The 17,263-nt window shown below is 38.8% G+C and overlaps 1 protein-coding gene across 3 annotated transcripts in view; it reads right to left on the bottom strand.

Moving 5' to 3' along the window:
- Positions 1–3,971: 3,971 nt before the first annotated feature.
- Positions 3,972–17,263, bottom strand: part of WFS1 (wolframin ER transmembrane glycoprotein) — a 33,346-nt gene continuing 20,054 nt past the window's right edge. For all 3 annotated transcript variants that reach the window (XM_036382219.2, XM_036382218.2, XM_036382220.2), the window contains exons 4-8: positions 14,470–14,614; positions 13,457–13,627; positions 12,794–12,874; positions 8,319–8,464; positions 3,972–6,674 (exon numbers count right to left, since the gene is read on the bottom strand). In XM_036382219.2, the coding sequence (XP_036238112.1) occupies positions 4,866–6,674; positions 8,319–8,464; positions 12,794–12,874; positions 13,457–13,627; positions 14,470–14,614 (2,352 nt within the window). In that variant the 3' untranslated portion in view covers positions 3,972–4,865. The remainder of the gene's footprint in view (positions 6,675–8,318; positions 8,465–12,793; positions 12,875–13,456; positions 13,628–14,469; positions 14,615–17,263) is intronic.

Here is a 17,263-nt window from a genome sequence, read left to right as displayed (position 1 = left end):
CCTGGGACACCGGCCCTCTGCAGGCTGGGACACCGGCCCTCTGCAGCCCGGGACACCGGCCCTCTGCAGGCTGGGACACCGCCCTCTGCAGCCCGGGGACACCGGCCCTCTGCAGCCCGGGGACACCGGCCCTCTGCAGCCCGGGGAGACCGGCCCTCTGCAGCCTGGGACACCGCGCTCTGCAGCCTGGGACACCGGCTCTCTGCAGCCTGGGGACACCGGCCCTCTGCAGCCCGGGGACACCGGCCCTCTGCAGCCCGGGGACACCGGCCTCTGCAGCCCGGGGACACCGGCCCTCTGCAGCTTGGGACACCGGCCCTCTGCAGCTTGGGGACACCGGCCCTCTGCAGCTTGGGGACACCGGCCCTCTGCAGCCTGGGACACCGCCCTCTGCAGCCTGGGACACCGGCCCTCTGCAGCCTGGGACACCTGCTCTCTGCAGCCTGGGACACCGGCCCTCTGCAGCCAGGGGAGACCGGCCCTCTGCAGCCTGGGGACACCTGCTCCCTGCCAAACCAGCACACCTGCCATTTCCGAGCAAAAAGCCCTGAATAGCAAACCAGCAGAGCGAGGCTCCAGGCAGAGATGCGCTCTCTCTGGAGGTCAGTGCCCCTGGGTGAGGACACGACCTCCTGGGTGCCCTAGGACTGGCTTTCTGACTTTTTAAAGAACATACTCATGTATTTTTTAAAGGAAGGCTGTAAGCAGTGTTTCCATGTTCCTGTTCTGCTTCAAAACTTGAAGTAGAAGCTTAGTTAGAGGGGAGGAAAACACAAGTTTTCTCAGTGCTTAACACTTCCCCTTCAGGGGAACGTGACTCTCATCTTTTCCACATCAGGCTATAAGAGGAACTGCAGGATCCTAATGATTTTTTTTTCCAAGAGTAAAAGGTAATTAAAGCTTTTGAGTAATAATATGAAAATAAATGAACCATCTTAATGCATATAAACAGGGATGTGATTTGGTGTTTGGTTTCCAGGCATCCTATTTGCACGCAACACTTGCTTCTATGTAGGTGCCAGGAGCAGGTATGTAATCTCCTTACAAGTTTGCAAATTGCACTTAATTTTTGCTGCATGGATTAATATATTTCTAGCTCAATGGCATAGTTGTTGGTTTTCCTTCATATCCATCTGCTGTTCAAACAATTGCAGCTGTGAAGCTGAGGTTGGAGTGCAGCCTCCTTCAACTGTTACTGGATGTGAGCCTTACCCTGAGAGGCTGCAATGGGTTTCAGAAGTATTGAAAAGGTATTCACTCACCTTCTTTTGCCTTTTCCAGTGGAAAAAGAGAAGCCAGAAGGCAGAGAAGCAGCTCAGTGTAAGAACACAGGAAAGCACTACACTATCCCAATGGTAACACAGAATGGTTGGATTGGAAGGGACTGTCAGCCTCTGCCATGACAGGGACACCTTCCACTAGGCCAGATTGCTCAGAGCCCACCCAGCCTGGCCTTAAACACCTGTGCAAGGATGGGGCAGCCACAGAACCTCTGGGCAACATTCTTATTACCCTGTGTTACAAAAAAACTGCAACAAATTTCCCATTAATAACAGTTAAAAATCCATTAGGTAAAAATCCACTTAAAAATCCATTAGTTCTAAGAAATAAAACCACATTAATTCCTACAGATCTGCCATTTTTGTGTCTGGGAGAATAAGGCAAAACTCTGCATTCTTGCCTCCTGCAAGATGCTGTTAGTCATTACAGAGTGGGCTCTTAAGTTATTCAGAATCTCTCTACGTGTTGTGTTGTTTTTCTATGCTTATGATAGAATGTACCAGTTTGGAGAACAAGCAGTACTTTTTCATGTTACATTGAAGATGAAATTCAAATGAATATTTTTTCTAAATTCTTTATATTCTAAATGCTAAAGCTGAACTTACAGAACAGCTGAACCTAATTTAGAATTGTCAATAGCCATGTAATATCCTCCTCCTCTTTCGCTTATTAATACAAATTCAAAAGACTGAATTGCCAGCCTAGAGAAAGGGCACCTGCCATGGAACTGTTCATAATTCATCATATATTGAAAACTGAGTAAAAAAATAATAAATGTAGGAATAATTGAATAATTAACAGCAGCTGCCAGATTCTGTGCCTCTCCAGCCTAGAAGATGGACTGGTTTGGAACACAGAGCTGTAGCAGGAATGGAACAAAGTTATTTTGTGCTCTGTTTGCTTGCAAGGTGCAAAGTAAATAGAGGCACCCTTTGCAAACACCTTGATTATTAAATTCCAGCAATTTTGTGATTGTCAGCTAAGATACACTTTAGAAAGGAAAGATTTATTTGGTAAGGGTTTCAGAACACTGAACACTAGATCGACAAGATCCATTCAAGTCATTAATGTACCCTCTTTTTCCATAAAAATTTAAAAACATCACGGAGAAACACTTGAGAAATGGCATTAAAAGGCACTATTTAAAGGTCTGAAGTAAAATTTGCTTCCTCCGTCCCTTGTGGCTGCACTGAAGAACTGAACACAGATGGAAAATGACCTTCAATGTGCCACTGGGTAAAACTTCCCACCTGTGCTGAAAGGAGGCTCTTGACAAATTCAAGAATCCCCATCAACCCATCACTACAGAGCACATGGATTATTTTTCCTAGATCTAGCTAATTCACAATTTGATTTTCAGGTTTTTTTTTCTTCATGTAAGTGCATAAAGGGTAATTATTCAACTTTGAATCTGACCAATATTGAGATGAGTATTTTCCTTCAACCAGAAGGAACCAGAGATTTTTAATTAATAATTCAGTTTTCAAATTTAGTAACAGTTATATGCCAATATCCTCTACCAACTTCCACAAAAAAGGCTGCAATACAAGTTAAAGAGTTGTTATTATGATACAGATTGCAACTAAAGTACCAAGATTAAGCCTTTTGTCTCTTAAAAAGCAACTCATTCCAAAGAAATCAAGTACTCTCCCTCCTCTTGAAAAACTTCCCACACCTGACTTGAGTCACTTTTTCATTTTCAAGACATGTAACAACTCCTTCAAAATGCACCACAGTAAGTCACTAAGTTGTCATCCAAACAAAGGGTAAAAACTAAACGGAGAAATTTTAACATTAGTTCTAAATCCCAAGACTGTTGCCTTTTCTCCTCCTGACAAACATATGAATAGAAGTTTCACAATTGTGTATGTATGTAAGGGAAAAAGTTAAAAAACTTAAAATCTTTTGTGCTTATATTTCAGAGCCAGGAAGAATGTTTGGGTATCTAAAAAGAGCCTATAGATGTTCTAAAAAATAGAAGAGAAAGGCCTAAATTTGACTTATTTCCAGCCAAAATGGGCCTGGGTAAGGGAAGCTGTCAAAACTTGCATTTACTTTCTATCTTATTCCTTTTTTTTTTTTCCCCAGGTGGAAAGAGAGATACTGGCAAATTTTCAAAGCTAGAAGCACCCTGAAGATATGGTTTTACTTCACAGATTTTCTTATGGGCTGAAGCATGACTGTGGGGCTTTGGATGGTGGGAGCTTCTGCTGTGGGCACTGGGCAGCACATCTGGAGATGCCTTTGGTGTCCTCCCTCCCAACTGCAGCCCTGGGTAATGCTCTAGAAGGTACTCATAGCTGGCATGCAGCCATTGCCTCACTGTCCCCAAAAGTTTCCCCTTCTCCATCAGGTTTTCATTGCTAACCCTTCAGCCTGGTCCTGGTGATGACTGGCACACAAAGGCAAAAAGGAATCTAAAGTGGAGCAGTCAGGGAAATGGCAGGATGGATCTGTAATGTGCAGCCATAGTGGCCAGAAAAGGTCCAAAGTCACACCAAAAGCAGGGGGAAGCACTCTGTGCAGACTGCACAGCAAGAAACCTTCACCTGGCACCCCAGATTTTACTGTTGACTTCAAAACCGTCAAGTGCAACTACAAGTATCTCACATCAGAATATTTTAAACATTCTAAATGGTACTTTTCAGTGAAAGCTGCTATCAGCACAACACAAACAACTGGTCACAATGTCAAAGCATAATGAACAAATGTTGTACCCATTTAATTCAAGTTTGTACTTCATGTTTATTTGCAAAATACAAGTAATTAAACAAACATTCTATTTCCATTTCCACTAGAGACTTTAGGTATAATTTCAGTTGCTGTGGCTTGTCCATTACTGGTACCAATATCTCAATACCAGCCTTGGTATTTGTCTTTCACACACCAGCATGGACTATACCTTAGTGTAACCAATCAGAACAAAGAGCAAATTTCATACACAATATTTAATGCTAAGTAGAAGCCTGGGGACTTTGTAAAACCTTGCTGGGGTGTGAAATATTGTGCCCTTTCAAAAAACAATGGTCATTATCTTCTGGATAAATAGTGTGACAGTGATTGCTGTACGCAAATATTACCACCAGGTACTGACTCTAAGATCACTTTTTCCTAGAAAACACCAAATAAATACAAGTAATAAATGCAACAAAAGCTATTGTCAGTTACCTATTCTAAACCATACCTATGAAAATACAAATGGGCACATTGTGAATACTTAAAAAGAGTAAAGTGCTTTTAACATTGAGCAAGTGAATGCATCTAGTGTTGTACCACAGCCAATATATCCATTTCGGACAAAACAGTTTCCATGCAATTAGTCAGCAGTGATCCCCTGCATTCATTTACAATATTAAAGTACTATATATTACCTCAGTCATACAGGGTTTAAGGTCAAGATACGGTGTGTACACTGGCAAAACTCAACCAGTGCTCTATATTAGCACACTGTTTGAGCATTGCTACAGCAAGGTAGATTTTTGTTGTTTTGTTGGTTTTTTTTTTTTTTCTCATAAGGAGCCAAACCTTTGGTAGTGTAAATGCAGTGGACGCTGACAATACCACTGAACCAATATGCGAACACATTATGCAGCTGACAGGAATGGGAAGAAGAAAAAATCAAAAGCAAATTTAATGGCTTTATGCACTGTGCTCCTCCAGTCCTGCTCTATTTTCACGTGCCTCCCTGCAGGTAAAAGTTTAGACATGCAATTCAAGCAAGTGATTGCTTTCAGTTCAAAGACAGGCCATTTACTGCCAAGACGACCCTCCAGAATTGTGCTGAATTCAATTATACTCCCTTGCCTCAAGTTCAGCAACACCTTTTTAAACTCATTGCTTGCCTTCAGCACAATATCTTTGGTTATATCATCCTCCTCTATAGGCTTGCTTCCATTTTTGCTACTGAAAGGCATGCCCACAGTTATTTCAAATTTGTACCGATCAAACATCTTCATGTGGCATTTATGCTTTGTCAAAAACTTCAGACGACACAATTCTTCCTCCTCCAGTGTAACATTTCTGGGATCACAAAGAGGGTAGGTTTCACCATACAAGCATCTCATCCAATCACCAATAAAAAATGGAAGCATATTTATTGCAGATTCTGCACTATTGTCGATTTCTGTCACGCGCACGTATTTGAACCGCCCGGTCCATGTCACTCGGTGTCCTTCCAGGTGACTGCACAAAATCTGAGTACGTGCCATGTTGGTCTCCTTCCAGGCCCGGGGTCCACAGAGGAAACCATACTGATTCCACGTCAGGGTGGAGTTGTAAACTTTCATGCCTTCAGATCGATACACATAGAACCAACAGAACAGCACCACAGCTGTAATCCACACCAGAATGAGTTTCACAATGGAGCTTCGAGTGAGAGATTTAACCACTTCAACTACAGAGAAGTTAACCTTTGTCCACCATCGAAAGAGCAAAGGAACAGCACACAAGACCAGGGTCACCACAATTTTCATGAGCTCCAAAGACAAAAACCACTTAATGAAGTGGACAAGACACATCAGTGCAATGCCTACACCCAGTACTGGCAGGGCAAAGAGGAACAGGAAGTAACCAATGGATGCACGAACGAGCCCAATGCCAGAGGACTCCTGCAGAATGACCACAGAGAGTTCACACCACATAAAGCACACCAGGTATGGGACCAGGTAGCAGTAGGTGCCTTTAAAATTCCGTAGTTGGGCCATTCTAAAGAAAAGATAGAACAAGTACAAAAACAGAAGGCAGGGGATGCTTACATTGATCACAAAGAAATGGCCTACAGGAACTGTAAAGAAGGTTTTCCCTAAGAATTTCAAGAAGCCAAAATTCCCAGGTAATACCTGCAATAGGGATAAGCAACCGGCAGCTGCCTCAGTCATTAATGCCCTTCGTGTGTAAGGTTCTGCACATGTGCTTAAACTCATGTAACTTGTCACTGTGAAGAAAACAGAGACAGTAGCTAACTCTGAGCATGGTATACAGTCTTTGCTTGCTATAGGGAAGGAAAAAATGACAAAGAATACTGACAGTAAAAAATAAAAGTACGGCTCTAAGTGATTCCACCCAAAGTTCACCTCAGCTTGCTCAACATCTAGGTTTGGTTCAAAACGAAGCAGTAAGTCAGTCAAAGCACGGAAGTTTTCCCAAGCCTTACTGTCCTGAAAAACTTTCAGTGTGCAAATCACCATAGAAATGAAGGACAAATAGAATATGACTAAGGGAATAATGAAGGCAAAAAAATCAATTGTCAGATTACTGATGATGAAGAAAAAGATGAGAGCATTGATATGGTGTGTTGGAACAATGGTAGACAGCCAATGCATTCCTGCCTTTGATGCAATATCTATAAGGTATTCTTTGATTTCCATAATGGCATGAAGTGGATATTTTACAACCTGGAAAAAGAGAAATAAGCATTTTATTAATGAGAAGTTTTGTACCTTTACATCACAGACATTCCTAGCTGAAGCAGTAGCAGCCAGTTGTCTAACCTCAGCTAACATGAAAAGATTTATATTTCGGATCAATGTTGCCAATAAAAAAAAATTACTGTGTCTGAGATTATTAGCTCCATTTTTATTAACTCAGTCACACGAAGCTCAGAGACAATTTTGATTTCAGGCAAGATGTATTTCATTACCTTTGACACATATAATTAAATGGCTTCCTAGTCAAATATTCTGCTCTGCTAGCTTCATATTAAAGATAAACTACATGGCTGCAGCCCTGCACTATCTTAAGTCTTTACTTGAGCTGCGAGTACCACACTTTAAAGCATGTAACTGCCACATTCTGCAAGGATTATGCTACACATTCTATGCAGATACACTGCAGGAAGTAGTGCCTATGATTCATATACACATACAGAAAGTCTTTACAGCTGCAGTTTTATCTTTAAAGAATTCTTGCCAAGCATCTAGGGATGCAACTGTCAAAACCTGTTTTGGAAGCAGCAGCATATGTTAAATTCAATTACTACGCATTTACAGATTCTTTGAACTCCACAAAGTAACTGCAGAGGATCTTAAAATTCTGTCTATTTTATGTGGCATTTTCAACACAGTCACTAGACAACAGAGAAACAGCTGGATTGAATACTCTCCCTATAACCAACCATACTTTACAAAAGATGAATTAAAAGGTCCTGGATTTTTTTAAACACGCATTCAAACATTGCATAGGAACACTAGATGCTGCAGTCAATCCTCCATAAAATGACAGTTTTTATGTTTTCCCAGATTGTATATTTTTATGTTAATTAGTTCAAGGGGAAAAGCCAAGAATGTTCCAGCAAATACCTGTGGCATTGTGATGAACTGGGACAGCACATACCCCAGTGATTTGGCCAAAAGCTTGTTTATTTGTGAAGGAATCTCTGTTCTTCATAAAAGCATCTCTTTCAGACTATTAGCCATGCAAATGCTTGGAAAGAGACACCTTTCACTCCCTCCTTTTTCCCCACCCCTGCAATATGGTAATGGGCAACAAACTTACACCAAAAACTCAGGTCAGCAACCACACAGCCCCTACCTTGCCTAAAATTTATACCAGTACTGAAGGCATGCACCTTTATTTCCCCTTCTCCTTTCACTGTCTAGAGAAGTACCAGTGTAGAAGCTAACAGCAAGTTTCATCTTTCTTGAATTCCATCATAACAGAACCTTTTCATGCTATGGATAACTTTTCCCACCTGCTTGCTCCTGTTTAAATTAGAAAGATATGAGGCGTATAACAATATCTATAATAAGAACAGGGCAGTGATGACAGGTACATTTAAATCCTCACTGAAGATGTCATGAAGGTAGATTGACCCCTTACAGGGAAAACTGTTGTCACTTTATTTTAAATACGTGACTCACTTATACCAAACTTGAAACATATATATGAGGTCAAGTCCAAAAAGAAGTTACAGCAACAATTCTTGTGGTGATCTATGCAGACTAAACATCAGGATTGAGAGAGAAGTGCAAGTCACTCCTGTTTTGTCTGTGATGCTTAAGAGGCCATTCAACATAACCTGTTCCATATTGCCTTTTTACCTTCAGTCGTAGGGGTAACTCTTCAGGGCTCTTCCCTGCCAACTCATCATCTTCCTCTTCCTGCATAATCAGGTTGGATGGGATGATTCCCTTTGCATACTTCTTGGTAATTTCAACAAAGTCATCCAAAGCAATAAATTTTTTAGCTAAAAAGATAAATAAAATTTGGAGTAAATTTTATCACAACACTGTATTGGTTATGAATTGGAATATTAATTTGCTTTCCTGCCAGAATCTAGTCTACAAAAAATGAACTACTGACAACATAGGTTTACCTTGCAACTTGTCCCGAGATATCTGCTGAAAGCAAAAATCTCCTTGAGACAGCAACATGTGTAATACTCAACATCTTGTCAGATCAGCAGGTAAGTTTATTATACTGATAAGTAGGATAACAGAGTGAGTGAATGTAGCTTATCTGCAAGGATTCCACAGGAAAAAAGATTCCTGGATTAGGTCACAGTTTAAAATCATAAACTATTGTATCTGCTTCAGAGAAATATTCAACAGCTGCATTGGAAAGAGATTGTAGAGAAGCAGTAATGAATTATCTGTATGTCATCAACTGAAACACTGACTTCTGATTTGTTATTTAGCAGTCATTTTTCTGAGTTCAGAAGTTACAGACATAATTATGGGAAATACACAATTGTTATATCTATGAGACTAAATATGGATTACCTAAAGTGTATTAATTTAATATGCTATGTGGCTATACAACGAGCCTCCTCCAAACTGTATCAACTGTGATCTAAAACAGCTACCACCAACAAAACAGATTTTGCTCTGTTTACATAGAGACAAAATTCATTCCTCTGCCCTGGAAGATCCTTACCCACTCCTGTGAGTATAAGGGAGGCATGAGGTTATTACTGAAAACAGGGAAATGGCAGGACAGAAGATGATTTGTACAGTGGTTCAAACTCTTTGCACCCAGTTCTCTATATTAGCATGGATTAACTAGTTTCTATGGCAGACAAGCTTAATGCAGTTTGTAAAGGAGAATAATTAACAGCAATTTTTTTCCATAAACTAAAGCAAATGACATTGCTGTATACATGAAAGAACTGAATGACAAAAATCTGTAACACACCTCCTACACAGTAAATTTAACTAGTTAGCTGATGCAAAGATATGAAAGCTGGCCTGCTTACTAGTTTGAGGTTTTAAAGAGACAGATAACTGCTTCATCAAATTCAAAATCAGAGGATTAATGGGTTTGGGCCCAGAAAATTTTTGATTTAAATATGCTACATTTATAGAAGCAACATATAAACACTTCCATAATTAAGACTGAAAACATTAGAGATATAGAGCAAAATAAAGTATTTGTCTCAAGATACATACTAGGGGAAGAAGAATGTTGAGTTCAACAAAAATCATCACCTTACAATCTGTCTTTTGGTTTAATCTCACAATATGGATGCTGTCTATAGTTCAGGCTTTTACTACTTCTCCTCCTCCACGCATAACACTTATGTCCCACAAATACCATCTGGCATGCCTCCCAAGAAACAAGAAAAGGATTTATTTTTGCTAACTACTCTTATTATTCACAGACTGTAAGGCAACTTTACTTGCATCGAGAAATCTGTGAGACTCTTTAGGTGTTTTGGTGGGCTTCAGATTAAGCCTACTATGAAAGGTCATCTAAATTTACTGTCTTATTGGGAAAAAAATATGCACTGCTGGAATAGTTGTATTTATGGAGAATTGCAAGCAGAACATTAGAACCTCATAAAAATACCTTAACAGCACTTCTACAGGATCACAGGACATCCTGAGAAGGAAGGAGTTATTAACTTACTATGTATAGATGGCCTATCCACTGCAATGCCACGCACCCTCTCAGGCATGCAACAACTGCCCATTGACAATGTCACCTCTAATTTTCTGTTTATACCTCCATTAAGGACAACCCAGATCAGGTATCTGCAAACACATATCTGGCTTAAAAATTATCTTCCAAGTATTGGCAATATACTAACACTGAAAGAAGAAACTCCTTCTGGCAAGATAAATGAAGAAAATGAGTCAGAGAAGTAAGCACTCAAGAGTAATAGTTTTCTTGATCCTCCATGAAAAGGTAAAAGTTCTATAGAGAAGAGGTAATATCTTACCTCCTATTTTAAGTGCTTGATGAATACTTTTCATTTTTAAATGTCATTAGTACTTTGTCACCCAAGTGTCCTTTAAATTGATTTAAAAAGTGTATTTTGTAGATTCTACTTTATTATCTGTAGATTTTTTTCAATTTGGTTATTGTTATGAATATGAACGAGGCCGAACTTTCTCTGGAGAAAGAGGTTCTCGTTTATTAAAATAGCTGCAAGGAACAGAGTACCCAGGATAAGCCCAGGCACACACACAGCGAGCCAAAAACAGAACAGTGCACTATTCCCAAGTGCACCGAGCTCCCCCCAGAAAAAAATTTTCCAAAAAGAAAAACCCCAACCTGACCAAACTCCCGTCATTTAGAGCCCCCTTTGAGTCCAGGATTGGTCCGTTTTGGATCCGCATGGTGATTGGTCCGTTTTGGATCCGCATGGTGATTGGTCCGTTTTGGATCCGCATGGTGATTGGTCCGTTTCCAGGCTTCTCATTGGTCTTTAACGCCGTTCATTCTGGACCAATCATTTCTGCAGGGCTTCGAATGATTGGTCAGATCTTCCACCCAATCCCGCTTCGACCTCGCTTTGCCCTGCCGGACCGCTCTTCCATCGAACCCTGGACCCTTCTCCTAGAACATTCTAATAACCCCCCCCACTCTTAACATAATACAATTAATTAACATAATTAATACAATATAATTGAATTATACTTTAATTTACCTTAACTTTTACCTATAACAGTTATAGGTAAATAAATAAATAAATAACAAATTTCCCTGCCTCCCCCATCCGTCTTAGGAAAAGGAATCAATTCACATGAATTTCTGCCTACACTTACATATACGTTCATTTACTGCCCTGCTATTTTATCTGCAATTTAAGCCTTAAAAAAATAAATTCATATTTGCCAGTTCCTTTTCTGATAACTCTCTGAATTACTGAAGAATCCAGAACAAAATGACTTGCTGTGCACTCACTTGTAGCAACCCATGCCAGTTCTCCTAAAGGGATGGAAAGAACCCCAATGCAATACAGCTCAAATGAACCCAAATACATCTGCATTATGATACAATGACTGGACAATGAAATTCAACAGTCTTGTTCTTGAAGGACTGCTTCTAGCTTGCCAGAAGTGGCAGCCAAGTCACAAAAACAGCTGACATAGTCTCACAGACAGTTTGATAGGACCACAAGCTTGCTTTCCAAAATATCTCACATCTCTTAATCCCTTATTCTCACACAGGCATGTGTCCCTGTTCCTCTTCTACTTCTGTGAAAGCTAATGGAAACTAAAATACTCTACTCTTCTTAGGAGTGCTATTTTTCAAGTCACCTGTGTAAAAAACACAATCCTTGAAGGTAAAGGCCAAATATACCTAATGAAATGTAAATCTAATCTTTCAAGGAGTTTAAACCTGCAAAGCTCCAGATCTGACTCTCTATTCCATGTATGACACTTCAGTTCCACATAATCTGAACTACAGATGTATTAGTAAATAAAATGCTGCATGACATTTAAAAATGTTCTTCAAGAACTGATCTAGATTGCACATAACCTACTCCATATGACTTAGTGCATTTCAAGAAACTGAGGTTTTCCTGAAAATGAATAATTGAACCTTATGTTAAATACTGTTCTCAAAAAACTACACATGCTGCATTGTTGATAATTCATTTTCTTAATATAACAATTTCCTCCTAAAAGCCCAAAAGCACATCAGTATTTCTAACAGTTATGCCAAACTAAAAAGAACTTTCATTTCCAATCCCCACTTCAGCAAACCTTACAAAACTCACAGACTTAAGTCTACAAATCTGACCCTGTGTGTGTTAAGGGGTTTAATTCTTTGCAATACATGAATTAAGCTGTTGTAAATAATGAAAGAAGTATCTTGGTGCATCTTTCCTAACTCATTCATTGAATAAATATGAAAAGACAAATATTAATTATAAGGGAAGAGCAAACGGAAGCAAGGCAAATAGAATGGAGGATCTGTCTGCACTAAATTGGTGCATAATTCATTCCCTCACTGTAATCAGAAACGCTACTGCATTTAGAACTAAAAAAATATATTGAAAGTGAAAATCTTTGCTGAATAGACTTTTGAGTGGTGAAAGGGCAAAAATATGAAAATAACAAATGACATGCAAACTCCCTTTGGGGGTTGACTGTAATGGTGATGTCTTCCGTGAGTTCACATGCAGATGATTTATTTGTTTTCCACACAGAATAAACTGACACTATCAGTTTATTGCAATCCAAATCTTCTACACATTCTTAGTCTGCCACCACAAAATTGTTTTCCAAAGCAAACTAGAAACTGAAACCACGGGCCAAGACTGAAAGCAGCAGCATGCACTCACATTCACTGTTCACCAATCGCTCCAGCATCCTTCTCTGCTTCTGCACGGACTTTGGGACTGGGCCAGGCTGCTTCTCACCATCTGTTGCAATAACAGAAGTCAAAGCAGTCAATTAAAGTGATCAAACAGAAACTGCAACACCTGGGAAATGACATTTCTTCAAAGTAAGGAAAAGACAAACTTACACAGAAATAGATAACAAGTGGCTCGTTTTCTATATTCCTGTTACTGTATTAGAAAAAGAAACAGGATTGCCATAGCTAACATTTAGTGCTGTAATGGCAGAATGTCTTGAAGACTGAATCTGTAAACTGAAACATCTAGTGAGGTATCATCAAGATGACTGTTAGAGAGAAAAAAAAATCAAATACAGAGCCATGAAATACCTATTTTTCAAAAACAGTGAGTGGTAAATAAATATATTTTAAATATATGGTCAATTGAACAAGTGCTCAAATGACTCACAACCTACAGCAAGTGTTAGTCCAGAGAGCATAGTTTGTAAAAGAGGGTTAGTTCTTGAGAGAGTTACATTATCTTAAGTAGATTGTACATTTACTATTATCTCATTCCTGATTGTTCATAAAGCCCTTTAGGTTTCGAGCTCTACTGTGCCCATAAGTCTGTATTTTCTCAATACCATAATTCAGTTCATGAACAAACCTTCATTGTCAACTTGCCCAACATTTTCCAGCAGTTCAGAAACCGCTAATTGCTTCTTCTTTTTTGGATTTAATTTCCAATACATGACCAAGGCAGCTTTTCGAACAGCCCTCTCCAAGTCAGTCTCAGATGTTAACTTTTTCACCTCTTCCTCATTCTCAGTTGTTATGCCTCAAAAAAAGAAAAAATACATTACACACTCATTCCACACTCACGCAGAAATGATAGATTTTCTCACAATTTATTTTTCTCAGTTTAGTCTGAAACTTCTCAAGTTTCAGTCACATTCTCACCACCCAAGTAAATTACTTGAATGCCCTTCCGTGTCCATTCTTATCAAAATCTAATCACATTGCTTAGGTTTAAACTGTACTTCAAAGATGTGCAAGACATGCATTATACTATGTCTTGCTTCAACTTTTGAAGCTCAGTGGATCAGGCAAAAGTTAGTGCAGACAGGCATGGGTGATATGCAAAGGCACCAAGAACTGAATAAAAGTTGGTTTTCTTTTTTGTTTTGTTTGGGTTTTTTTCCCCCCCTCATAAGAGTTCAGATAGTTCGTGGAAAAGAAGAGACCATTCCAAGTATGAGAAGTAACATGAAGGAAGAGGAGACTCTTAAGTAGGAGAAGACAGTGATCAAGACCAATTAGAAGAGAGGTTGGAGAGGGGTAAAAGAATGAAACAACAGCAGATAAGTAGCTGGTGTATGGTTATATATGCTCTTCAGAGTCAAAGAAAAGAAGCTTCCATGAAAGGTTAGGATGAGAAGAACATGCATGGATTTCATGAAGAAATTCAAGCAAATAACTAACAAAAATGCTTTAATAAGCAGTATTGGTAATTAGTGCTTTTTAAATTACCTGTTGGAACAGTCTGTTAGCAACTGCTCATGCAATTTTGCCACAATCATTTCCATCATACCTTAACCACTCTTTTCAGAGTTAAAAGGAGTACAGTATTGTTTCAGATAATGTGAGAAGTGCAAGCAGGAAGCCTCAGAGAACCCATACCTCTTCTGTCTTCCAGGCATCTACGCAAGAGTTTGACAGCTTCTCTTCGACCTTGCTTAGCAGCAAGGATGAACCAGTCAACTGCACTACAATTGTTAAGTTCTTCATCCTCCTCTTCTGCTAATTTCAGGAAGTGCTTCCCCACCTATAATAAATAGGAAACAAAATTCCTTCAATTACTGAAATATACTCTACTTTGTCTTTATGTCTTTCTCTCTTCTTCCTTCCCAGCCCCTAGGACTCAGCTAAGATAAATTCTCTCTGAACAAAAAGTCAAAACATTTGCTCCTAGCACTAAAGAACATAGTTGTAAGCTGATCTTCTGATTGGAAAGATCTGGAAGAACTGGAAGCAAGAAGGAATTGCAACATATTTGGCCAGGTCAGTGAATCAGTTGCTGTTGGTGTTCAGGCATCTAGCAGAATCAAGTGAAGCTCAGAGTGTTTAAAGTTTTCTTGAATTCTTTTCCTCCTACAACAATGACCAGACAATACTGCTAGTTTTCTTTTAGAGACAGAAAAAGTAAGTGTAATATAATCTGATGACAGTGAAAATCAGAAATTCAGATGAAGCTATTTACAAGATCTTGACATGGAGGCAGGCTTCAAGAAGGGCAATCCCTGACTCACATCAGTTCAGTCACTAAAGATCAAAGCAAACTCATGATTATTTGGTGAATGAAATAAACTAATACTGCTTAAGCATCAAAGAAATTCAGTGATAAGGCTTATAAAAATTCTCCTATTCAGGATTACAGAAATTACCAAGCAGGTGTCTGTATTACTGTTTTACCGGTAAGAAAAAACACCACCTTTTTTCTTCCTTCTAAAAATTAAAATATATGAAAATGTACTAGTAAATATATTTATGCAATGGTATGAAACTCTTCTGCTTATCACAAGACAAGGCAATAAGAAGTGAAATGGCAGAAAATTACCAGAACTACTGGACATTTTATCTGCATACCTCAAGAATGTGGAAAATGTTTTTGCTTGGCTCACTGCACTCCCCCTCTCTCTCCGTAATGTTACTTCATTCAGCTACATTCTAGAAGCAATTAATGCAATACCTTAATAGCTTTTAAAATCCACAATATTATCTGCTGGAATAAAAAAACTCTCTTTGAAAGGTTCTCTGAAAGTTTCATTTGTTACTGCAGTATTTGTTACTGCCACTAAAGGTGACTAAAAAAATACAATTGAGAGATTAATAAATCATGTTACCCTTATGTAGATTAAATGCAGTGATATAATAGATATAATAATTATATATACACACACACACATATATATATATATATATATAATATGATATAAGACAGAAAGGTCTTTCTTCTTCCAGGAAAGTTTATTTCTCCAGCCATTTAACTGGTTTCATACATTTCAGTGAGTGCTTCAACAACTTCACACAGACAGTTTGGGCAGACATTAAATCCATAGCACATACAGTGAAGCTCTCCAAAACCATACAGAAATAAGGAGAAAATTGGACTAGATAATCCAAACATTGATTACAAAGTCATGCCAGAATTCAATGGGAGGTGCACACCAAGAAGAGAGTGTATGGGACAAAAAAAAGAAAAAAATCTTTCAGCAATTGCATGGCAATCTATCACTCAACTGCAGATGTACCTACAGCTATTTCTTTCAGAAAGGAATTGCTTGAACAGGTTATGGCAAATAACATTTATCTGACAAGAACAGCTGTTTTTAAGAAGGTTTATATTTATAGCCATTGAGATTTTGAGCAAAACTTCAAGAGTATCAACATTTAATCACACAGCTCTTAAGTTTCTAAGGACCTTTTAGATACAGAAACATGTATTGCAACATCAACAAACAGTTTGTGGGACTAGTCACAGCACAAAAGGCACATAGCACAAGCAAAATGATAGCACAACCAAAATGATAGCATAACCTGTTTTATGACTGAAATGCTTTTTGGCTTGACTGTGGTTCTAACAGCAATGCTCCTACATCAAACCACCTGAAAATGGCTGCAAAGCTCTGGCCTGTACCAGTCAAAGGAGGAAGAATGGATGGGAAACAGCATTAACCTCAAATCTGTCATTTAAGTAGTCTGGGATTCTCTCTTTCTTGTGAGCTGAATGTGTGAAATAAAGTCATACTTGGTAACAGCTTAACACAGACCCTCACACTGTACTTGTCTAAAGGTTGCTCCCATCTCTGGCTTTGCTAAGTGAGGTGTTCATCTCAAGCAAGATGCCCCCTTGCAGACATCCTCTGGTTAAAGACACAGAACTGCCTTTTCTCCATTACAGAATTCCAGCTGTGGGTGTTTCATTTATGTAACTGCCATATAGTTATTTCTTGATTAAAAAAATATATATATAAAGTTACAGTAGTACATGTTGACAGCCACTCAGAGTGCATTTTTTTCCATAGTCATTGCAGAATTATTTTTGAATATATACAGAATAATAAAATAACTACAAGCCGTAGAACCGGCTCATTTCTTGGGTTTGACTTTGTAATTGTTAAAAAACAGCACAGAAGTGGCATCTCAGCATCTCATTCATGCTCCTACAAATGTGAGAAATTAAAATACATTTCTCTAATTGATTCTAAAGGAATGTATTCAATCATAGAGAAGAAATAAATTTCTTTTTGGGTTTTAAAAACTAAAAGCTAATTCTCTCTCCACAAGTAACAAGAAACGTGACTGCATTAAAAAAATAAATTACTGTATTTTAGGCTCCATTTCAGGCAGTCAATTCACCCTGAGTGCATACTGAAGCAAAATTGTATGCTCTATCTTTTTATGGTAAGAATCC

This window comes from Molothrus ater, chromosome 4 (assembly GCF_012460135.2).
Source record: "Molothrus ater isolate BHLD 08-10-18 breed brown headed cowbird chromosome 4, BPBGC_Mater_1.1, whole genome shotgun sequence".
Taxonomy (NCBI): domain Eukaryota; kingdom Metazoa; phylum Chordata; class Aves; order Passeriformes; family Icteridae; genus Molothrus; species Molothrus ater.
Note: the sequence above shows the minus strand (reverse complement) of the source record. Positions and strands in the feature narration are given on the sequence as shown.